Below are 23,843 nucleotides of genomic sequence, written 5' to 3'. Positions count from 1 at the left end.
AACACAAACCAGCTCAGTGTTTCTCTTTGCGTCTGTGTAAACCCACAAAGAAACTAATTTCATAGCAGCTACTCTACTGGGAGAGCGAGAGAGAGTGCGAGAGATCTGCGCTCATATTAACACAATGCAAACAAATAGAAAAAGGGATTTGAGATGCTCATTTGGGAGTGCGGTTTGTTCTCGTTCGCTCTCAAAGCCGCTTCCAAACTCTGCTACAAGCTCACGCAATAATAAATTATTCCCGACAAACAGATGTACAAAAAAATCGTTTTTTTACTCTCCCAGATTCGTTTTAACATTCCCGACGTGTCCAATCTGTTTTCAAAATGAATAAAAGAAGCAAATAAGCTTTCAAAATAATATTTACCTCCAGAGTATGAATCGTGATAAAAAAAAAAAAAGCGTTTGACAAATGCAATGTTGACTTTTTAGATTGAAATGTTACAGAATAACCTCTTCATAAATTCCACTTCTCTGGTGGTGAGGTCTTGGGACATTCTTAAGCCTGCCATCTAGTGGTGAACACTGGTATTACAACTTCAAACTGCCCATTTTCTTTTTGAAAAAAGTCTAAAGTAAAGCCACACAGGTTTCAGCTCTAACTCCAGGTTCCGACAGCAGGATTTGATCATGTATGCCAAATTGCCCCTTTAGTGTACGAGATGTTTGTAACGACGTCAATTTGGAGCTTAAAATGGTTTTACTTTACGTCGCCTCTGCTTTATGCTTGTTTTATGATCTACTTCTACACCAAACATCTCCTTCATTTCAACGCTAAATAGCAGACGCAATCACAAGCAACCCCACGCTGATATAATAACAGTGAGATTGCTTCATTTTATAACATATCGGCAGCAAATTGGAGGGGGGGCGGGTAAATGCTGTTTTTTTTTTTTTGCTCGATGATTAATTATGAGGATGGAAAGAAAAGCAGACGCGGATTAAAACAAATCATGCACGCTAACACCAGAAAGCAATCGAGCGTGCATTTCAAAGGGGAAAATGCAATCACTCTGCAAATGAAAGATTATCTCGTCCCTCTAGCTTGGATAGAATGGCGACCTGGAATTCTGAAATGGGGGATTTCCAACAAGACAAGATATCGAGGCGGCAGGCTGTGCGACTTGGATGAGATTAGATAGATAAATATTTAAAAAAGTATTTAAAAAAATAACAAATAAATGAAAATAAATAAATATAAATAAATAGGCGCCATGTAATTTGTGTCACGCTGCAAAAGGAGAAGGGGTCTACCTCAGGGCTGCAGTACCCATCTGCCTGCCCCCTTGCCCCTCCTTCGACAAGACCGCAGCCCACGGCCATCAGCTTGCACGTAAATGTAAAACAGATTTAAAATAAATAAAGACGGGGGGGGGGTCAAGAATCATAAGACAGCATAGAGGGAGTGCACGCTTTGCATTACCCCTTCTCCAGCAAACCATCTTTTTCTAGTCCGGCTCCCTCCGGAGTATAGTTCCATTTCCGTGGTAGTGGCTAGCTTGCTAACTGGCTGCTGGAGCTGACATGACATGTTTCCCCAACAGACCCCTGTGCCCATTGGCCCCCTTCCTTCCCCCGCCCGGGATCAAATCAAGCCAGTGGCTTGATGCAGTATGATTGCAGCACTGGTAATGTCTAAAAGCCCAGAGAGAGTCACTCGGAGGCCTGTTGTTGTTTCCAGCACCGCCCAATTCGCGGACAACATGCCAGAGACGAGGATCACACTTGTAATACCGCTTAATGCATCTTAGCGTTTGCATGGAAATGAGCACGAAGTCATTCACACGACGGAGCAAAAAAAAAAAAAAAAAAGTCTTTGAACCGAAAGACCGTATCAATAATAGATGACGTGAGATTCCTTAGTTCCTTCGGAACGCTAAAACACTTTGGAAGAGGCTGTGCTTTCAACACGGCGGTAGGGAAGATGATGCTGTGCAGCGTTCCAAAAATAATGTGGCTTTGTCCATGTCGGTGACGTACAGTGACAGGCAGAAGAATAAAATGTTCTTCCGCTACAAGGCAGAAGCTCCAATTAATCTGTAATCTCGGCATTCATGCGAGGGAATAATAGATCTTTTCATATCGCCGGCGAACAATAGGCGGCGGGGTACTTCCGGGTGGCACAAAGCGAGTGACTCCCACTGACCCGAAAGGGATGACAAAGCGAGATGCGCTGGTGGGATTTAGCGAAACATAGCCCGCTAGCTAGCGACAGCTCCGCTCGTTTCACCAAGCAACCGCTAACACGGCGGCACTTGTCGAAACTCGGATTCAAATGACCTCATCGTTACGCGGGTTTTGTTTACTTGCGTAATGGATGACACCATTCTGCTTTTTGGGGGGCTCAAACACGCAGCTGACAAGTGACTGCCAGATAAGAGGCGCCGCGTTCCCGCTCTGACTCTTACTCAAAAGTCATCAAGCTAGCACGGAGATAAAAGGGGAGGAAATTGCAGATAGGCGCCGGCGTCTTCGGAAACAAGGGCGAAGTGAGGGAGGGTTTCCAAAAAAAAACTCAATCCCCTTTTCAACGTGACCGTCTTTGTCGCCGTTAAGACACGGTGACCTGGAAACGGCAAGAGCTTGTATACGGCGGTTATGGATTAGCCCGGAATGACCGAAGGGAGGTGTCGGCAAAAAGAAGACCTTCAATGACTCGGGTGGATTAGAACTGATTGAATTCCCATTTGCCGCATTTCGGGTCATCGGCGGCGGCCTTGATTCATTCTGACTTTCTAACTCTGAACAAATAAGACTTGCACATTTGCATGGCGATAATAACAAGACTTGAGATTTTGAAATATAACCCGCAATAAAGTTTTTATTTCGACGCGAGGCAATATCGTCGAGCGGGAAATTGTAAATTACACGCATCCTCGCAAAATAGCGAGCACGCAAAGTTTGCTTTTATGTCCGCGGCAGACGTCGCTACGCATACATTTGATGTTTTTCCTATTCCGGTCAAGCGCTTTGATCAATACCAGGAAGTCGAATGTTGAAGACGCATTGATTCATCGGCGTAAGACTTGCCAAAATGACAAGGAGAGATGAAATTCCAACCCGCCTGCTATCTTGCTGAGGGAAGCGTCGCAAAAAAAAAAAAAAAATGCAGAGTCATCGTGTCGTTCGACAGGTTTCTACTCGGGATGAATGTTTGCTCGACTTCTATTTCGGCGACTTTTAATGTGCTCGGAGTCAAACGCCCCGTCGAATTCAGAAAAAGGAGTTGAAAAAGCAAGGTTGTATTTTCCAAAGACGTGATTTTTCGTTGCCTTTAACTGACACTTCTTTCTTTGTGAGGACTGCACCGCTATTAGCCTTGGAATAATATCCATTTTATATCGCTGGCTAAGAAATACTCGAGAGTTTAAACTTGATACTTCTGCAATGCCCTTGAATGACATGTAAATGTCTTCAAAATTTCTTGCTAGTGTTAAACCGGGAACCGGGGTTTCCACTTTTGATAAATACGTTCGCCTCGGAACAAGTCCGCCTTACCATCCACGCAGGCGGGTCTGGCTCTCGTGGTTCCCGCGATCTGGCCCTTCTTGCAGGCACAGCGGGCCGTCTGCCTGGCGATGGTCCGCCGCGGTTGGCTGCTGTCCCTGTCCAGCGTCACAATTTCACATGTCCCCGCCGCCAGCTGGCCTGCGAACGACAATACACGGCAGGAAGCGAGGTCAGACACACGCAAGCGGACACGGGGGCAAAATCCAGCAATCTGCTTTTCGCCACGATCCCGTGACACCTTCTGTCACGTCACCCGGACTGTTCGGAAGTTAACCTACGAGTAACACGCCGTCGTCAAGTAGTAGCATGTAGCGTTGTCATGCTATTAAGGGCAAGATAGCAAGGACTGCTTAAATGACTTTCCATAGCTTCGTTCAATCGGTGGCATCGCTTTGAAGGTAATGCAGCCATTAGCCATGAAGGAACCGCATGAATACTGATGAACTTTGTAATTGCACCAGAGCAACCCCCCCATCGCACACACTCCATGTATTCAATCAGGTGACCTTTGGCTCCTTAGCCAGGCCCTCGCTGCTCGCAAATTAACCTTTGTGTGTGTATGGAAGCCCCGAGGCCCCATGCTGGAGAGGCTTACCGGGACCTAATTGTGATTGGCAAGAGAGCGGAAGTTGTGATTAAATCTGGACTCCAGTCGCCGACACTCGGCCGCTCGGCTTAATGAACTGAGCCGCGAGGGGTCACACCTGGGGTAATGAGGATCCATCAGGATTCATGCGCACGGCGCCCGAGACCGTGACACACGGCGCCTGTGCATAAAGCGGAAAGTTTCTCGAATTAGGGTTCCCTCGCTACTTTTAATGGCAAGATTAAAGTGCCTCACCTGCTTTTTCCGCTGAATTCCTAGAGCCCGAGAAGATTTTGAATAAATAAACATCCCCTAACAGCTCGGAAGAGTTTGAACAGTCGAATAAGGAAGATCGCTAGCTATAGCTAGATAGACAACCTCAAGGATTTTCTTTTTTCAATACTTTCTACCTTTGAAAGCCTGATAAATTGTTAAAATGGGTGGCGGTAGGTAGTGGGGAAGAGTTTTCAGTTCAGGAGGCGGAGGTTCACCTCAAAAAGTCGTACATCTGTCAAAACACGATTCGGCCTTTCTCAGTCTTGTTGTTATATTTCGAGGTGCCACAAAAGCAATCAAATATTAGCATAAAAGTCACTCCGGCTTGACACAAAAAACAGAATCGACCTCGAACTACTAAATATTTCTTTTGAGGTTCTCTTTTGGCATTGGAAGAATTCACAAACGGTCAGACGAATCGGAGAGTCGCGTGAAACAGTGGCGAAGACTCGTGGGAAGTACGCGGATAGATATCACTTTGTTCAATAATGCACGTCAACGAAATCAAACGCGCCGCCGTCTTGGGGGATCAAGACGCCACCTCCACCTTCATCACCGCCCCCTTTCCTGTTTACTTAACTTCCTCCTCCGCCTTCCTCGCCGCAACCGCTCAGGCTGATGGCGGATAATGACTTGTCATCTAAACCCCGGCGACGTTCTCACGTTTAACTTCCCCGCTACCCACCGAGAGTCTCGCAGACTGTCTTTTTCGGCGTGTCAAGACTCAAAGGCCGCGGTGACGTCTGAAGTCGCGGCGGCGCCCGTGTTGTTGTGTCTTTCTTGAGTCGCAGGAGCTCATTACTCGCCCACGTTTCATCAAGCAAGAGGCCTTGCGCCGGCGCTGTCAGAGCTCCGGCTGTCAGCGAAGCTAAATTAATATCCTCTTAATGCTGCGTTGCACTCTGTCCTTCCATGAGTGCTTCTATAAGGGAATGAAAACAAACATTTTCGTGTGCGGGCATGACTGTATCTGCGTGTTTTGACGTTCCGCGGCAATAAAATTAGCCTCATTTAAATCTGAATCCACAAAATTGAGCAACTCTTGTAGAGTTTCATTTCAATGTGACTTTTTTTCGTTTCTTTTTTGAAATATATTTGTTGAGTGCGAGATAAAAAAAAAAAATAAAAGGTCAGTGTGCAAAGTGAAGTCCAATTCCCAAACAAATGATTGATGGGTGAAAAATGCGAGGTTTTCATTTTAAGGCCACATCACCCAGCCGTAATAGAAACACACTCGTGTTTAGTCATATCCGCCCAAAAGTTCTCGCCGTGACACGTCCGTGTCACCCGCACGCGGTCATAAATCAAAGTAATGATGAAATCTCGAGCTGATGGTGGCCCTGGGTAGAAAGATTTAAGGATGGCCGGAGACACTGAAGCTCATGAGAGGTGATTTGTCACTTCAAAAACAAACAACAAGAACAAAACAGCTATTAAAGAGCTATTAAAAAGATTTGGAACCGGTGGCTGTGCTGAAAGGCCAAGGTGAGCGATCGCTAAAGCCGGCCCCGCGTTTTCGTCGGCGCGGCCATCAATATCAACATCGCTAGATGATGGAAATTTCCATTGATATGTACGCCGGGTCCCTTAGAGATGACTTTTGATTTCATCCCCATGAATCAAAGAAATTCTCTCCGTCTGGGGTGTCAACCTGCAGCACACGCCATGCCGCGGAGAATTGCGGCGAGGAATCAAAGATTTTTTTAAGAGCTTGTTTCTACTTAGGTGAGCTACAGTGTCTGATATATTCCTTACGCTTTAAAACTAACAATCCCCAGAAGGGGTTTCAAGTACAGCCGAGTTGAAACGGGGGAAAGTCGGGTTAGGGTTAGCGGATTTGGAAACAAGACGTAGAAACCGTCCGAGCCTTCTCAGAAATGACTCCAAAAGCTGCGAGCGGCGCCGCTGTGATTTATCATCAGCCTTATCAGCTTCAGTTTGTCGAGCGGTTGTCGGCTCGGCCGGCCAAACGGCTGATTAAAATGTATGTGCGGCCACCCTCGAGCGAAGCCGAAGATGGATTCGCGTGGCGTAATACGACGTAATGTTATTGACACCCCCCCTCCCCCTCCTATGCCTTATTATTTCGCCTCCCACTCCTCAGCACATTACGATTGCTCTGTCATCGCCCCGGCCGTCTTGACAAATGGCCAGCGCGGCGTCAAAGCATTTGTTTTCACCGAGCCTCCCCGTTAGGCCCAAAGGTCTCGGCACGTCATCTCAGGACACTCGCTCGGGCGGTCATTTTTCAAAAACGCTTTAATTTGACTGCCCTGGCAAAAGTTTGATTGGATGATAATATTTTCTACTTCCAGCGCATTCAAATAAACATTTTTGTGTCGATGACGTTATTTTTTTTTCTCTTCATGCCACAGCTTGCGCGTGGATTTTTAATTTGCAACATATGGACACGTGTAAACAGACATCTTCTTGTCAAAAAGGCGCACTCACCAAATGTCTTCCCCAAATAATCTCCACTTAACCCAAAAACATTACATGACAGCTCGATGTAGTTGGCATCTGTTGTGCTGGGGGAGGAGTGCCGCGCGAGCATGTAAACGTGAGCCACGAAGCCCGAGCCAAGATGCTGCATCACTCCTGCGTACTGCAGCTGCTCAAAAAAAATGAGCCAGGAGCGAGCGTCTGGCTGGCTGCGACACTCTAAATCCTTTTTTTTAATTTATTTTTTTATAAAACATCCAAGCACTGCTTTAGTCCTACTATATATATATATATATATATATATATATATATATATATTACATATAGACCATATAACGTATTATTATTCACGTTATTTTGTTGGAATTAGTTTTTTCATACTAAGCATTTTTTTTTTTTTTAATCCTTATCGTGTTATGCCGTCGGTTCGCGCTAAATGAAAAGCAAACAAAACGTCCGCGCCTGTGACGTCTTTTGAAAATGCCATTAGTTTTCTTTTTTTTTTTTTGTACACCCCCCCCCCCCCCTCCATTCAATCTCCCATAATTGCTTCCCGTCTCTGTATTATTTGATTTGAATAGCAACCGTTTTTTATATCTTTTGAACTTTTCAAATTGCCGAGTATCTGGTTAAATGACCCGCCAATTGCTCTGTGGATGATGAATCTAACGTAAAGCCGAATGACAACCTGATGTTTTATTACCGAGCAATGAAAAAGATTTACCCCCGGTGGTACCTTCTACCGCCTCATCAGTCACTTCAGCTCGGCGCCTCGCCCGCAATCTCCCCATTTAACGTATAGACGCCGCCGACGACTGTCCATCACTTTCGTCCACTGACTCGACTCTCGGACTAGCGCCGACGTTTTAATTCACACGTGGCGGCGGAACGGAAGGTTCAAGATAACGTCACCGAATCTCGGTGTTGGAAAGAAAGTAAGCTCATCTCAAAGTGCCTCACATTTGTTTTTTCTCCCTCCGACGCTGATCGATTGACCGAGAAGCCATCATAAGGTCGGCCTTGAAATTATTCATACCGCCGCCGTGAGTCAGAGAAAGTTCTGGAGACAATCCTCACCAGGAGCAGTCTAATCACCACTAGGGGGGGGGGCACACCATCTATTTTAAGTTACTTCTTGAGAATCTTTTTTCTTAACTTCCCTCCAAAAAAGAGGACAAAGGAAAAATAGTTTGGCTAGCAGCCGGCGCGCAGGAGTAGGCACGCTACAACATCAGCACATGCACTTGGAAAATAAACGGCATATGAATGTCAAACACAGCCCGCGCATGATAGAGTTTGCTCTCGCCCTCCTCTGACTCATCTAAATTCTAAGCCGTCGTTGCCACGCAACAGCAGCCACAACCAAACTTAAAGAATCGCTTGCCTTTTCTTCTTGTTTTGTTCTCTTTCCAGAAAAAAAATGCTCCACTTTTTTGTAAAAACAAATTCCGTGTACAGTCATGACAGAAAATAAGACGCAATAAAAAAATGTAATAATAAAATTAAAAAATTCCTGTAATATTTTATAAACTACTTTACAAAATAATTCTGTACAAAATTACTTTTAACATTGAAACAAAAACACCTGCTGGTTTGTGCTGATAAAACTCCCCCCCCCCCAAGTGTCTGCGATATCAAAACAATCTGATCGTCTTTTCGTCAATTCCATGACGGCGTGATTGCTTTTTCTGCGATCTCTCTTCTGATTTTGTTTGAATAAGGCCCAATATTTGGGAAGCAATTGGTCTGAGATCTGTCGCGTCTCCCACTCAGAAGCGTGTTTGCTTTTTGATTGCCTTTGAATCTACCGAGAGAAGCCGCCTTGTTGTTTCTCCGACGACTGAAAAACACAAAGGTTTTTAATTCCTCTCTTATCGTCGCCTTGTCGCCATTTGATTCACCGTTGCATTGACTTGTGCTCGGAATAAATGAGACTCATTCTCGCTGTTGTGTGACCTTGTGTAAAAGCACACGCCGAATGGCGTTCTCCCGCGGGACGCCCCCCCCCCCCAGGTGCTTTATAATCATGAACGGCGCTTAATAACACTGGCGTGAAAACAATGAACAATCATCTATTAAGACTGCGAGGGAGAAAAAGGGGGAAACAAATGTCCCCCTGTAACCCCACGTACGAATATGAGCGTCACGTTAGCGTCGCAATTAAGGGCACTTGCCTCCCTCCGCTTCGGGGAGGCTCATCGCAGCGGGGCAACGTCCTTAAAGGTGGCGGCCATTTTGCATACTAAAGACCTTTGGGCGAATGCAGGACACTGAGGGGAAAAAAACAACACTGGATATCATCTAAAACTGTTCCCGTGCTGCTGTTTTGGTTAGCAACTGTTTATTATTTGCAAACCATATGATCTAGAAATTAAGATAATTAGTTTTTTTTTTCCTCGTGGGAAAAAGGGAGGCTATTTGTCTTAACGGATGACACGCTCGGCGGCTAATTAGGGCACGGAGGGGGACCGCTATTTGAGGAAATACGGTATTTCACGCTGGCCTACTTCAGCGGCTTCTTTCAAATTTCGACGCGAGAGGAATGTTGGAGAGGAACAAACGGCAAACCTCACATTAGGCTCAGCGGCGCAAAATAAGAACGGGATTTATGTTTGCTGCAGTCAGAGCGCCGCGGAGACTTGAGAGGCAGCAGTGCACCTCTTCAAAAATGCAACCGCAGCTTGAGGCCGTCGTGCCGAGACGACAACAAGCGTGACTGGTCATGTCGAGCTACACTGACCTCGGCCTTACAGAGGGAATAAAATGCCCCCTTTTCTCACTCGGGCGACATTTCAACCGGCAAAGCTGTTTCTCCTCCTTTCAGCGCCGCAAAACAACTTGAATCGTGTAATTGTTTAACATCGTCTGCTCGTGTGTGATTATTTTTTTCGTCTTTGTGTAGCCAGGAGAACATCCCACGCCCTGAAACCATCGAGGCTCATTCTGTAAGACTGCAGTGGATCGTCGCAGTCTGACCCACTTTGTACAAATGTATTCGGATCAACTCTCTATTTGATGCAAGAGGTTTTTCAAGGTAAGTTTTTGTTCAAATCAAAGTTTGAGATGATAAAAATACCAAATTCTGAACCTGAAAACCGTCAAACTTTCCCCGTTAGCCGTTTACGTTTGCTAACTAGGGCAGATCGCTTGTTATCGCTAGCTAGCCCTTGCTAGCTAGCCATCGCTACTGAGTTTTACGTAGCCATGTGAAGACTGAACTGAAAACAATGTGTGCCTTTTAGTTGGGAGAACAAATGACTCAAAAATAAACAGGCCTTATTAAATCATAACGGAACCACAGGTTAATTGTCCCTTCTGGGATCCAGTAAGAGTATTAAATTGTCACATTACAGCAGCAAATGAGCAAAAACAAATTATCGGTAGAAAACAAACCAAATGGATCTTTGACATCCACGTTAATAATATTCAGAGGGACACAAGGCTGAGATTTTGTAGCTCAGTATCCTCGGCGCTGGGAGTGGCCGAGTGCATGGCTCCTTTCACCGCAGCCCCATCAGCATGCAGACTGAGGTGTGGCCCAGCGTGCTGATTGAATACAGAGGCTGCCCGCCCCGGCGTTGCCTTTAATCTCCCCCCCCCTCCCCGTTTAACTTGGCCTCTGTGCCGCCGCTCAGCTGGGCCATAAAGACGCACACTTGCGATCTTTCTCTCTTGCTTTCCCGTCCATTTTTTTTTTTTGTCCTTGTACCTTGATATGATTTTCTTACCTGTGGCGTCACAAGCGGCTAATTGTCATATCTCGGAGCAATTACGGGGAACTCTTTAGAGGGTCGTGCCAATTTGCCAGTGCGATGTTTTTTTTTTTTTTTTAGATTTTACTAGCCAAAGGGGAACGCTCACGACGGCGTTTAATAAAATCAAGCGGCGGGGGTTCTGCGATATGTCGTGCTTACGGTTATCTCCGGCAATAAAGAAGGTCTTTCTCGTTATATTTGCGCCACTTGTTGCACCGGGAGATTTTTTTTTAAAGGTCGCTTGCTCTTCAAGAAGAGTGCAAAATCCTCTGACCCGAGCGGCGAGAAGAAAAGGACGACGATCCTCGGCTGTTTAATAATTCACGAGGCTTCCAGTAAATATAGGAGGCGACCTCCCCGTGCTCACTCGCAAAACAGCCCTCGTAAGCTCCTGGAACTTTATGAGTACGGTCCAAAAGAGGTCTTCAGCGTTTCCCAGTAAATTAAAGTGGACAGCTTTAACACTTTTATACATATTTAAAACAGTCCATTAGATGATTGACCTCCATAAATACAAAGTGAGCAAGTCAGCAGCGGCGAGCTTTGGCAAGAGTCAACAGATAGGACTGAATGCGCCATTAGAAACAAAAAAAAAAAAGTTGGCAGGCACACTGGATTTTTTTTTTTTTTTTTTTACCGGCTTGGGAGATAAGGTGGCTAGGAAAAAAAAAAAAAACGGTTTTAATTTGGATACATGAGAGGAAAACAGATTCCGATGCGCAACACGGCGGCCTCGTTAACACTTGGGCTGCGGCTAATTGCTGCATTAATGTTTTAGAAGAGACCCTGATTTCCAAATGTGGGTAAGCTACATAACCCAACGAGGGGGGAAAACAATGTCCGTCGGTCACGTATGTGCGATCCGACGAACATTACGAGGGTAAGAACGGAATATTGACTTTATTTTCTAATTACTTAGCCCAGTAACCAAGCATCAATTCAAGGCCAAAGTCATTACTGCCGCGTGTAAAAAAACATTAAGCTTCGCGGCGTTGCTTTTAATGTAGTTTGGTGAGGCTTTAAAATTTTAGGACGCTTCGCCCTGTCGGTTCGCGAGAAGCCAAAGGGCGTTCATTACAGCAAATTCTAGGTACACCTGAGCCAGTGGGATCTCGTGGATCCAAAAGTCTGCTTTTACTTAAAAGTGGTGAACCCCCTGGATGCATCCCAAGCCCACACACTTTTCTCACATTTCGTATTACAGAAAGTACTCTCAAACAAAAATCTTCTAAACCTCTTTTGACAGCATTTCCGGGGAAGGATTTAGCAGTTTCTTTGACTTAATAATCCAAAGATGGAGAGGGAAAATGAACTTTTTGAAGAAGTGAGGCAAAGAGACAAAAGAGCGATAGGAAAGCAGGGAGGAAAAAAAATGTTTGGCTATTCAAGTCAACCAGATTGCTCCTCGCTTGCCAGTTGAATAAGCGAGAGAGATGATTGGATCTCTCATGAACAAAAGCTCCTTCTCCCTAATCATCAATAACGCCGCCGACAGGCCAACGACTAATGAAGCTCCGAGCTCATCTCGTGTCAAAGCATTGTCGAGCGGGCCTTTCATTCACGTGGAAGTACGCGCCGAGCCATTTCGCCACGTCTGGAATTAAAACACCCAACGTGGCGTTTGATTTTGAGCGACGTCTGCGGCGGGAAGTTGCAGAGAGGCGCCTGCTGCCGAGTGTGGGACGCGCGAGGCTGTCAAAACACAGCGACAGGCTGTCAAACACGATGCGGTCGTTGTCACTTGCGCAACACGGGCCCTTTCCTCGTAATTACAAACCATGCCTTTGGACGATGCCGCGATGAGACCACAGTGACCATCAGAAAACGATTTAATCCTCTAAGGTTGTCTCATCAACATTCTATTCCAGACTTCCGAAGATTTACATATAACGCGAGCAAAGAGTTATGCTACGCGGGGATTAAGCTTCAAGATGTCGTACGCATATAGCACGAGAGCCCGCGGACACTCCAGCGACCGTTTTAAGTCATAATTAGCGACAACGTTCTCTTTGGAAGTATTCAAGACGGCGTATAAACAGGCTCATTTCGAGCATATACGCTATAATATGCTTTGTGCGAGAGGCGAGAGAAGAAAAATCAAAGCACGTTAGATGTCAGTAGGGAACGAGGACATTAATAGAGCCATTTTCCCCAAAGGCTGGTTATGGTCGGCATGTATAATTGGGTTACAGTACGGTTACCCCAGTCGGAGGAGCCTTCGTGGATTTTAGAACGTGACAGATGGTCGGGGGGCTCACTTGTCGTCTTTCGAGAAAATGGTTGGTTTTTACGACTTTTTGAAAAGTTGGATTCAAGAAATCATGATTGATTCCAAAGTGAATCAACTAAATTTAGATATTAAGTTGACTCATTTGCGGGGGGGGGGGGGAGAGTCTCATCTGCATGGTACTCTGTCATCGGTTGGACAAAAACCGTGATAGATGTGCGCCGTCCCAGCAAAATAAAGCTTTCAAAAGTTGTTACTCGCCTCATTTTTCATCACCGGTAAAAAAAAAACAAAAAAAAAACTGCTGAACAATTTTGGGGCCCAAGAGTACCTCCGTGTAGCGGGGCTGTGAGGGGTGGGGGCAAAAACTTGTGCACGGTAATTCTCCTTGAGACATGCAAATACATCAACCGTATCCCCGCGCATAGCAACAAAGCGCCGAGAAAACAAGGCCATAAAAAGGCAAAGTGCGCCTTATATTTCACAATCGGAGTCGGCTTCGGCCAGACGCTGCCTCATGAATATTTAGGCGGCGTCGCTATGAATATGCATTAGGACACCGGAGCGCCGCTATCAGCTCGTAGATTTATGAGCTGGTGCGCACATAATGATGAAGGAGGGGATAACCTGGCTGCCGGGATGATGAGGAGGAGCACACACACGCCGAGAGACGCCCGTTCGCGTGGCCGCTCGTACATTACGAAACAAGCGGGGAACTTGTGGAACTCGTTTTTTTTTTTTAAACGCCTGAGGGTTTGTGCGGGTAAATTAAATTGACTCTATGGTTATTAACTTATCCATTGCCAGTTAGAAATTGACGTCTATAGCTGTCAATGGTATCGAATGATTGCAAAACAAACTATAGCGAGGGCGCAAGGGCTCCCTCTGTGGCACGTTTGCATTAACTTCCGATATTAAGGTGACGCGTTGAGATGAACTCTGCATAATTTGTGACGGCTGCTAATTAAAGTTCATTTGTCATGCGCGTGAGTCACGGCGGAATGCTCTGAACTCGGCTAACTTGGTTCCAGGCAGCTGATGTCAACATTCCCCTCGACAAATGTCAACGGAAATTAAAATGTGACAAACATCACGTTCTTTTTTTTCCCCCTTCCACTTGCACATTATTTTTTTTTAGAGTCACACCTGCGCCATTTAATGAGCGCAAGATATTCCGCTCACAAGAAAAAAAACGACATGACCGTACACGAGGTGCTCAACCAGCAGGATGACAAGGGCCTGATGGTGTCGCGGTCACGTTCGACTTAAAAAAAAAAAAAAAAAATGAGTTCACAGCAGGAAGAACCCAGCATGGAAATCCATCCCGGCCCGGATTCTCGGCTCCTTTTCCCCAAACTGGTTGCTCAGTCAAAGGAGATAGCGGCACTCACGATAGCATTTAGCATAACAAAAGAGGAGGAAATAAGGACGTGAGGAAAGGAATAAAAAATAAAAAAATAACAGAAGTGAGGAATGGTGCATGTCAAGTATGGAGAGGAAGTTCTACATTTGTGACTGTGTGTGTATGTGTGTGTGTGCATTAGTAATAAAGCCAGCGGGGGCTAGAAGCTGGAGCGCACACACAGTCAATGTGCTTTAATGGAGACGATGTGCTCACTTCGGTGCGGCATAAATGATAAATTATTCATTTGCTTCAACATCAGGCGGCCGCTGTTATTACCAGGCGGCGCTCGGCCATCATTTACACATGCAGATGAAATGACTTTTAAGAAACTGGTCCAACGCAGTCAAGCACACGTGCGGGCCAATCGGGACGTTGTATTTATTGATTGGACTTGTGATAAAAAGCAGCAGTTTTTAAAATTAAATTGATATTTATTTTTTATATATATATTTTTATTTTATTTTTTAACAAGGTTATTTATTTATGATTTTATTTATGATTTTTCTTTTTATTTATCTATTTCTTTTTTTTTATTATTATTTTAGAGCACGCAAGGTGAGTTGTCTGATTTTAATATTTGCTTCAAGGTCTCGTGAGATGAAAAACTCCGTTCAAAAATCGTGTTTGATCGTTTCACCATATTTTCGCAAGGGCAATTAATCATTCGGGCCTAATCATAAATCATCACATTTCATAAATGCTTCATTTTGTTTTCTTGCCACCGATCAATACAAGCCGAGTGAGGACCCCGAGGACTGTCGGACTTTTTACTCGGAACCTCGAATCGAACTGTTCTGCTGCTGTTCTGTTTGACTTCCCGAAATATGTAACGAGTCCACGGAGCGTAACGCTGAAAGAAAGCAGCGCCGTATCGATTCCGTCTCACGTGGAGGACACCTTCCGCAGTCTTCCATCTCGTCCACCTGTCCCTCCCCGGCCTCGCATTCATTCTGCCGCTGGCTTTTTTTTTTTTTTTCTGCTCCCACAGCCCCAATTTCTCCAGCGGAGGCGCCATTGGTATGCAGGCGCCGTGTGATCCAATGCAGAAGCCCAGTTAGGGGGGAAGAAGAAAGGAGGAAACGTCCCTGGATGGATTTCCAAAGGTAACAAGACGCTCTTATTAGTTTTCTTTTGTGCTCGTGCAAACTTTGCTTAATTATTGACCGCTCATATATGTGTGTGTGCACACGGCAAAAAAAAAAAAAACACGGGTATATTCGCACGCCGTGTCTTCTCCTCACAGCTCCACAGGGCGACACGGCAAGACACATGTACTTGCGCGGGACTATTTTAAGGACGTTGGGTAAAAATACCAAGCGGCTCTCGAGTCAAACCTCCTCACGCTACCCACAAAGAGAAACAATCATGGCCGCTCGCCCGGGCCCATACGTGACCTAACTTTTTTGGGGTGTGCATTCAAATGGCTCCTTATTTGTATGTGAAGCCGACTAATCATGAGCCAAACGTTATATAACCTGCGACTCCCCGTGTGACTTCTCCGCAATTAGGCTCCGGATTAACGAGGAGAGTGATTAAAATGCAAACAGGCAGCAGGAGCGCCGTGCCATTAAGAGTTGACCTTTCACCTTGCCGCAACAGGACCGTTTTACAAGCACCACATATTAAACAGTCAAGGTGAGCTAATGCATACATTATTTTGAACGGTTCTCGAGCCTGAAAAAAAAAAAATTGTGGCATTTTCCAACCAGCCGAGCTCTCATAGTTGTTAGAAAATATTTGATAAACATTTTATCGGGAAGTAACTGACACTTAGTTGCCCCGGCGACCAGCTCCAATTTCCAAAAAGGAAGGAAACAATTTGCAACAACCTATGACCGGCCTCGACTCGCCACTCTATTTGTTTGCCTTTCAAATACAAACGCGCTCGGCGGACAATTTGTTAGATACCCCAGCAAAGGCCAACGTGTCCTCGTACACGAGCTAGCGCAGACTGCGCCTTGTCTTCCCTTGGCTCGACATTTTCCCCGTCTGTTCCTTTTCCACCTCATTTGCCGTCACCGACTGGCCGTACTTCTGCCACCGGGTTACTTCATTTGCAAGCTACAACCAAAGGCGCATTGGGCTGGAGTTGTTATCTCGGTGTGTGTGTGCGCGGACATGTGTGCAAAGAGACGGTAAATCTATAAAAGAGCCGTTTGAGGCACTCAGTGTCAATTATTTCATTAGCCGCTGAGGATCCCCCGCCACATGCATGTTCTCGCGAGGTGCCAGCTCAGCAACCAGTCAAAGTCCATCAATTAGGGAGGCAATTTGCACCCAAAAAAAAAAAGGGCTTCTACCTGAGCCAGAAAGCAAGTCGGTTCCGCTCCGTTAGTCATTGTGATGTCAGCACTTAAATAACCGCCAAAAGCGTGACAACCCAATGACAGCCCATGTTATTTGCACGTGTGTGCATTTCATGATAGAAGAAAAAAAAAGTCGGTGGACAGACTTGGCACCTCGCTCGGCGACATTTTAACATAATTAAATTGGCTGTCGCAACCTTGGAAAATAGAAAACGCCTGGCTGAACAATCAATGAAAAGATGGCTTCTGAGTGCCATGTTCTAGATAATGACGGTATTTATTTGAAGCAGACGGTTGACAATAAAGGTTTATTTTCACTCAACCAAATCGAAATTACCCACACGGTCAACTCAAACGACTCCCCTCGCTTAAAGGCGCGTCAATATACATTTCGTGACAAAAATTGCACACCATGTACTTCCAGTCGAGCTTTACTGTAAAAACTAAAACTTAAAGGGTGTACGGTTAAATACATGGTAGTGTCGTTATAACCCCTCAAACAACTTCTGGTAATATAATACAAGCTCAAAAAGAGAAATGAAGAGAATCGGTAAGCAGAGGATAAATAATATATGACTGTGGGCATTGTTAGCATTTAGCATGCGCGGGGTGTTTTGAGGACACGACTCGAATGTGTGATTGAAGACAGTAGCACCCCAAAGGCCCTTTGTACAATATTTTGATCTAAGCAAGTATTTCCCTTTCCCCCGAATCCCACAAGCGTTATTTCCTTTCAACTCATTGGATGTGGTATTAGCGTCTAGCTTAGGTGGCGGCGCACCAGGTATAATTTCTTGTCTGTTCAGCAAGGCAAATGTGCCACGCCGGCATATTCCCTCTGCAGAATATATGTGATTATTAAAATCAAGTGATTTTTTTTTTTTTTACCCTCCCGTCGCGACTTTTTGTCAGCGCGTGTGCTTCAAACAGCCCATCTAAAACCATCGTCTCCGTCGCCTCATTGTGAATTTTCTCGCTTGATAATAAGCGCTGAAATATGGAAGAAGCAGCGGCGTGGGCAAAAGAAAGTTGGCTGATTTGAAAGAGAGCGAGCGGCGGGGGGGGGGAAGTGAGTCAGGTCACATCGATGCATTGCAAAAAAGCGCATTACGTCTCAGATGATGAGAAAAGTCGGAGCAGCCCGAGCTGTTCATAGCCCGTCGTAAATTATTGTCTTTACACTACGCAATACTTCGAAGTGAGAAAGCCAACTGTAACGACACAACGCTTTTATGTATTCATGAGTTTGCTTTAAATAGTCCCCGCAGGTATAATAATAAAGTCCGTCTGCCCTGTGTGGAACGGACCATCATGAAGATAAAGAAACACGATCCCCAGCTGTTTTTCATTCTTTGTCGTATATCCCAGCGCTAAAAGCACCGAGAGTAAACGATTAACTAAAAAAAGTTGCTATCGTTACTCCATTTGGATGGCTCGAGTATTATTGCAGTTGGAGTTCATCATCTTAAATCGGACACAATAGGAACACAATCGATATTCTTAAACTAATTGCTGTCGTTAAAAAGGCTTATGTGCATTGGATTAGACACTCTAGCCGTACCTAATCAAGTGTCCTGTGGGTGCATGGTTGTTAACTAAGGCTGTGATGAGTTATGGAGTAATATCCTTTGCCACAAATGCCTCAATCTGAGCAAAACAGCAATAACAGACCCTTTAGTGGTCCCTTTCCTCGGATAAACACATATACTGTTTGGTTAATTGATTTAAAGGAAGTTATGAAAATATCACGCCAGCCAATAGCCCTCTAAAAATATTTTTTGGGGTGTGCAAAATTTCAATCGTTTTCAAGCATGTTCAATTGAAAATTTTCCTGGCGTCGCCACGGCAACAGTTTTGAATTCATCGGACCATAAAAAGTAACAATGAGGCCCAGACTTGAAAAGTACGAAAAAAAGAAAAATAGTGGCCTTCCTGTCAGAGACACAAAAGAAATGGCGACGTCCCGGCTGATATTCGCACGTGATTGATTCCATTTTGACGCTCTGTCAACGATAAGCCTCGGCGGTGCGGACAAATGAATGGCGCCACGCGTGACTAACAGGCATGTCGCCACCTTTGCCGCCACTCGACGCGCCGACGTTAGACAATAAACGAATCGCCCTCCTCCTTACGACCCATCATTTTCTAGCTTGTCCCTTTCACTCGGATAAATCCATTTCACATTGGCGAGATAGCAATTGGAGAACCCCGCGAGCAATTTATTCAAGGGTGCGACAAGCTAACGGGATGTGTCGCGCCGTGGCTTTTTCTATTTAGCGATTTTCATTACTTGCCATTCGCTTCTAATTCATTTCCTATTGGTGCGCAACAACCCAATGTGGCAACAAAAGGCAAGAAGGTAGCTGGCGGAGATCTTGTTTAGCAGCCAGCTATCCCTAGAAACAAAATAATGATCTTTATGAAATTGCTTTAGACACAATCCGACAGGCGGGACAAAGCAAGTTGGCTCGGGCTCGTTGGAATCGATAAAGCTTCCATTAGTTTTCTAAAGAGAAACACGCTATTTTCGCTCTGTGGCGGTATCGGTAATATTACGGGCCCCCTTTTTGAGCCCAAGGTGAGTTTACCCGCTATCATCGAGCTAATGTCAGATTAAACCCAGATTTCTGTCAGATGGAAATGGAGAAAAATGTTCCGAAGCGGCCGATCCATAAAGCATGACCGAGCTTGTTATCACCGACACCACAGTTGCGGCGCAAGGGGCCCTCGGGTACCCGCCCCTCCCCCCAAAAAAAGAACGCATTGTTTCTAAATGCATTCAAACGACTGCAGACTCAAAGACGATCAAACTTCTTAAGTAGCTATCGATTAGCGAGATGAACAGAGACGCGGCGATTGATTCCGCGCGGGGGGGGGATGACCTCATCGTTGCCTTTTGGCACGGCAGGGGATGTGCAAAGTGAAAGCGGAGAAGGGCAAGCACACTTCTCAGCCGTCATTTCCTCGGGAAGGCGTGGACGCCACGCACTCGGCCGCCGTGGAATCGATAATCTGGAGGGTGAATAAAACCGACCCAGGGTCCATCTTGTTGCCCTTCAATCTAAATAAATACACACGCGGGGCTTTAGTGGGATTGGCCCGATGACGGTGATGGACTGATGTGAGGATGGACCGAGGAGGAAACTGCTGATGTGAGAGGTTCTTTGTCTCGCCTGTTGACAAGCAGATAGACAAATGACTCAACTAGTCTCTAACCTCTGAAACCGCTCGCCCCTCCCCCTTCACGATCTATACAGCCACAACCCGGACGGTCGATGTCTTCTTCCTGACCGACGAGTCGAAACCGGCAAAGTGGCTCCTCACAGCCAGCTTTTCATTAGCGCCCTAGCCCGTCATCTTTTATTGTCCCACCGCGCTGCCAAAACATAATCGATACGACTTTAGGAAAACAGGGTGCAATAGCGCACACTTTTTTTTTTTTTTTTTTTTACTGTCCCCGCAATCAATACGGCAAGTGAAATACCGAGACCGGAGAGTTCATACAAGCGCCCCCGAGACACACGACACACCGAGGTCATTTGAAGGTTTGATTACCTTGAAAACGCCGCCGCGGGTCTCGGAGCGATGAATCTAATGGCGTTCATTAACAAAGGCTTGACGTCATCAATCAATTGGCCTTATAGATTCCAGATGATAGCGACCCTGGTTGAAATGAGTCACGGAACGCTGACGTATCGGCCGAGTCGACGTGGCGGGAGATTTGCGTTGCTTCTGTATGCCAACGGAGTATTACTGCGGCTTTAAATACAAGCGCATTATCATTCCGTCTCTGGAGCCTGCAAATATGCTTCAAGGCTGAGATCTGTAAAATCCCTTTTTTTTTTTTTTCCTACAAGATGAATAATAGATGTGTAAAAAAAAAAGGGAAGAATGACTTAATGACTGACGCCGCCGCCGCTGCTCAAACATGTTTGGGTCGGAATGCCGCAGTTTGCTCTTGACTGCTCTTGACATTTCTCCTCCTCGTCCATTAAAGGTAAGTCATGGACGGGTCAAGTCACAGACTGAAAAAAAAGATACTGGACCAGCACTTTGAGAGGTTCCAAATCCAGGTCCAGAAACCCTGCCAAAGTTTTGGCTTTAGACACCAAGTGCTTCTACTCAACTGCGGTCACCTGTGGCTAAAGCTAAACGGCGACTTTCTAGATCTGGATTTGTCACCACTGACCCACGCTAAGCTGGCCAATTCCAAACCTTACACCAAGACCTTCATTTGATTTCTGGACCCGTATCGGTACGATCAATTTTCTCCACCTCGTAGTTAAAACGAGACGCCCGGGTTTAATGAGAAGAATCAGGTAGCGAACCTGCGCCAGACTACTTCTCCGTTCCATTCTCGTAAAGCCCCCAAAGCAGCTTCCCACTTCAAAGCGAGGCGTTCTCGGCGAAAAAATGGTGTCTGCTCCAATGAGAAGTTGAATGCGAGTTCAGCCACACATCATTTCTCCTTCAATCATAAAGCCTTTCCCTCCACTCCACCCCGCTCGGCTAGCAAAGAGGCGCGCAGTGTGCCTGACTCCTGCAGTTATTGATCCTAAAAACCACAAGGTTAGGTGTAATGGTCCAAAGCGACAGAGAGATGTGTATTCATACACTGCGGCTGACACCGGGCAACCCGCGTCACTTTTGATTTAGCACGTACGGCGAGACGCAAAAAAATGACGGGAGCGACGGTGTGGTGTGGCGGTTCGGCTCAGAGCCTCGGGAAGATTCGGGTCAAATAGTGTCAAAGGCTTAAAAAAAACTGAAAGAGACGCTATGGAGGTAGTTGAGACGTCAGAATCTTGACCCCAATGTGCTCGGTTCTGGCTCGGTCCCTTCTGGGTCGCGCACTAAATTTGCAATTTCACCCAAATTTGACTGACTTATGACCCAATGGTTTTAAGAGTCCACTTAATAACATTTGCCATTTAAAAGCGATGGCACCTATTAACCTTTAAAAGCTGTACGTTTTTTTAAATTGCATGATCGCTCCCGTTTCATGCCGAAATCGTTCTCAGCCGGGGACTCAACGCCATTACCGAACGTTCATGCAGATCCCCTCCATGGCAGATCTGGAGCCAGCAGAGTCTGGCGTCTAAAAATATGTGTGTTGAACAGGGTGTCAGCAAATATACAGATGGCCAATCTGCCACATGCTAAAATGAGGCTAAAAACAAGTCTGCCTTTGTGGAACTCGAGGATTTCAAGGCAATCCTGTTCCTCCATTCCCACCCCCAACCAAAGGGCCCTCCATGTATGAGGCCTTGTCTTTGACCTTGTTCATTCACAAAGGCCGCATTCTTCACAGCTAACACTTCCAAGCTATTCAACGTTAAGCTTGTAAAAACAAAAGAGGAATCTCTCTCGCGCAACATGACAGCACCAAAGGTCAAAAATATAAAGTCGACGTTGCTGCTGACTGGAATGTTGCTTGATCGCGTTACAATAGCCCGGGGGGACGGCTTTGTCATACTCTGAGGTGGCCACAGGATGCTCTTTTGACCCCAAGCATGTCATAAAACATCAGGAGGTCCAAAGGTCCAGCACAGAATCCTCAACGCCACCATTTTGCCTCACGTACGAGCTCGGGTGTCAAAAAAAAAAAAAAAAAAGCTCAGAGCGAATCAACGGTGGGGGACAATCGACTGCTTTATATTTGCCGCCAAGTTCATCAAGTCCAGCGACTTGAGAGATTACTCGCCGTTGAAACAGAAGCAATAAAAGTAATGAAATCAATCAAATCCCATCAATCCATCATCAGCTTCAAAAAAAAAAAAAAGAGCTAAAGTGCAGCGTGTCTGCAGGGATGTGTCAACCATGCAGGCGTGGATGTGATGACGGCAATGATGGCCGGAAGGAAGAGGGGGGGGGGGGAGTGATGATCTTAATTGCTATTCAACCTTGTTGGAGAATCAGAAGGGCGGACAACAGAAGGAAACATTGGCGTGGCTTGACCTCCATGTTCCCCTAAAGCTAGACTCTAGTGCCATCTATTGAGACGGATTAAAACAAAAGCACTCGCCGCTTTCTCCTCATGCCCATGTTGGGACGTGTTTATTATTCCGCTTGCGATTTCAAATAAAAAAGAAATAAATCGAGCTTGCGAACGTCTACGAATGTTCTTTTCAGACGCCCGCGGACACTTTTGGTGGCAACTTGACGGCGGCGCGGAGATGGCGCAAAAGCGCCGAGGTGGTGGCTTTACCTTCTTTGAGCAGACGAGAGTGGATGAGGAGGATGAGGAAGCAGCAGATCGCCGCTCCGGTGAGTGCCCACGCAACTCGGAGCAGCTGCATGCTGGCGGAGAGGACGCCGGTGGCGGTGCAGGAGAAGGGGGTGGGGGGGGCGGGGAGGGGGGGACGTCCAAACTCAGAAAATCACACTGCCTTGCAATGCAGCATTCACGTCTTGTATTTCAAAAAAAACAAAAAAAACCAAAAATCAATCCAAAGCGTTAGTCCAAGTGTTGAAAGCGAAACGCGCGCCGGCGTCAGTGCGTCACAGCGACTCCAAAACGGTGCCCATCGTCTTTCACTTGTTTGCCGCCCCCCGAGGCTGTTCCGACGAGATCGGCAGCAGAGTGCCCTTCGAGCGTGCGCCCGACGCTTCTCCCAGGCGCGCAGGAGATGCCCAGCGCTCTCCAACGCATGTAGGACGCGCGTCGCCACCACCACCACCGCCGCCGCCGCCGTCGCCACCGCTCAGGCTGAGACAAACACTCGCCACCAAGTCCCCCCCCTTGCAGCCCCTTTCTTTTTCCACCTCTCTCTCTCTCTCTCCTCTCTCTCCTTACAATGCTGCCGTACATCTCCCTCCCTCCCTGCGCTCTTCTCTCCCCTCCTCCTCCCCCCCTCCCCTCCCCTCTCCAACCAGTCCAATGCGACTTCTTTAGGCGCGATAAGTATGCCTGTCAGACGCATCTCCTCAATAACGGCCACGCTTGATAAGACTCGGGCAATTGGCTGGCTTAGCTCAGGCGAAACGTATTCACCAAATAACGTCGAGAGAGCCGAAAGCGTTTCCATCCAATTCGCTCGTCGTGTCGTCACTCGGTTATTTCCGCAGTTTTGCATATTATTAACAGTAGTTGCGAACGCTACCAATTAGTTCCATTAGAGTAGCAACGCGATAAGAGCGGAGGCCAACACCATGTCTTTATCTAGAGTGCACAAATGGTCTCATTATTGTACCTTCCAAATGGGACACAAATTAAATTAATTATCAAGATGATTTTTTTATTTTAGGCAAATGAAGCCCCCTCTTAAATACACTATTTATCCCTCAGGGCAAATTATTGCACCATTTCCAGGATTAGCGTTGACATGTTCAATGT

The 23,843-nt window shown here is 46.1% G+C and overlaps 1 protein-coding gene and 1 long non-coding RNA gene across 11 annotated transcripts in view; one reads left to right on the top strand and one right to left on the bottom strand.

Annotated features, from left to right (window-relative positions):
* LOC125992383 (uncharacterized) overlaps positions 1-23,843 on the top strand; it is a 155,856-nt gene that overhangs the window by 79,675 nt on the left and 52,338 nt on the right. For 7 of the 9 annotated variants that reach the window (XR_011086221.1, XR_011086216.1, XR_011086218.1 and 4 more), the window contains exons 8-11: positions 9,717-9,848; positions 15,190-15,304; positions 15,710-15,836; positions 22,640-22,774. This is a non-coding gene — a long non-coding RNA (uncharacterized lncRNA). The remainder of the gene's footprint in view (positions 1-9,716; positions 9,849-15,189; positions 15,305-15,709; positions 15,837-22,639; positions 22,775-23,843) is intronic. The other 2 variants (XR_011086214.1, XR_011086219.1) reach the window with 2 other exon arrangements.
* The window catches only part of tafa5a (TAFA chemokine like family member 5a), a 61,520-nt gene that overhangs the window by 19,436 nt on the left and 18,241 nt on the right, over positions 1-23,843 (bottom strand). Inside the window, exons 1-2 of one of the 2 annotated variants that reach the window (XM_049761346.2) lie at positions 22,716-23,288; positions 3,499-3,648 (exon numbers count right to left, since the gene is read on the bottom strand). In XM_049761346.2, coding sequence (XP_049617303.1) covers positions 3,499-3,648; positions 22,716-22,806 — 241 coding nt within the window. In that variant the 5' untranslated portion in view covers positions 22,807-23,288. Of the gene's footprint in view, positions 1-3,498; positions 3,649-22,715; positions 23,289-23,843 lie in introns of those variants that run through there. The other variant, XM_049761345.1, reaches the window with a different exon arrangement.

Source organism: Syngnathus scovelli, chromosome 22, assembly GCF_024217435.2.
Source record: "Syngnathus scovelli strain Florida chromosome 22, RoL_Ssco_1.2, whole genome shotgun sequence".
Lineage (NCBI taxonomy): Eukaryota > Metazoa > Chordata > Actinopteri > Syngnathiformes > Syngnathidae > Syngnathus > Syngnathus scovelli.
This window is presented reverse-complemented; position numbering and strand designations above follow the sequence as displayed.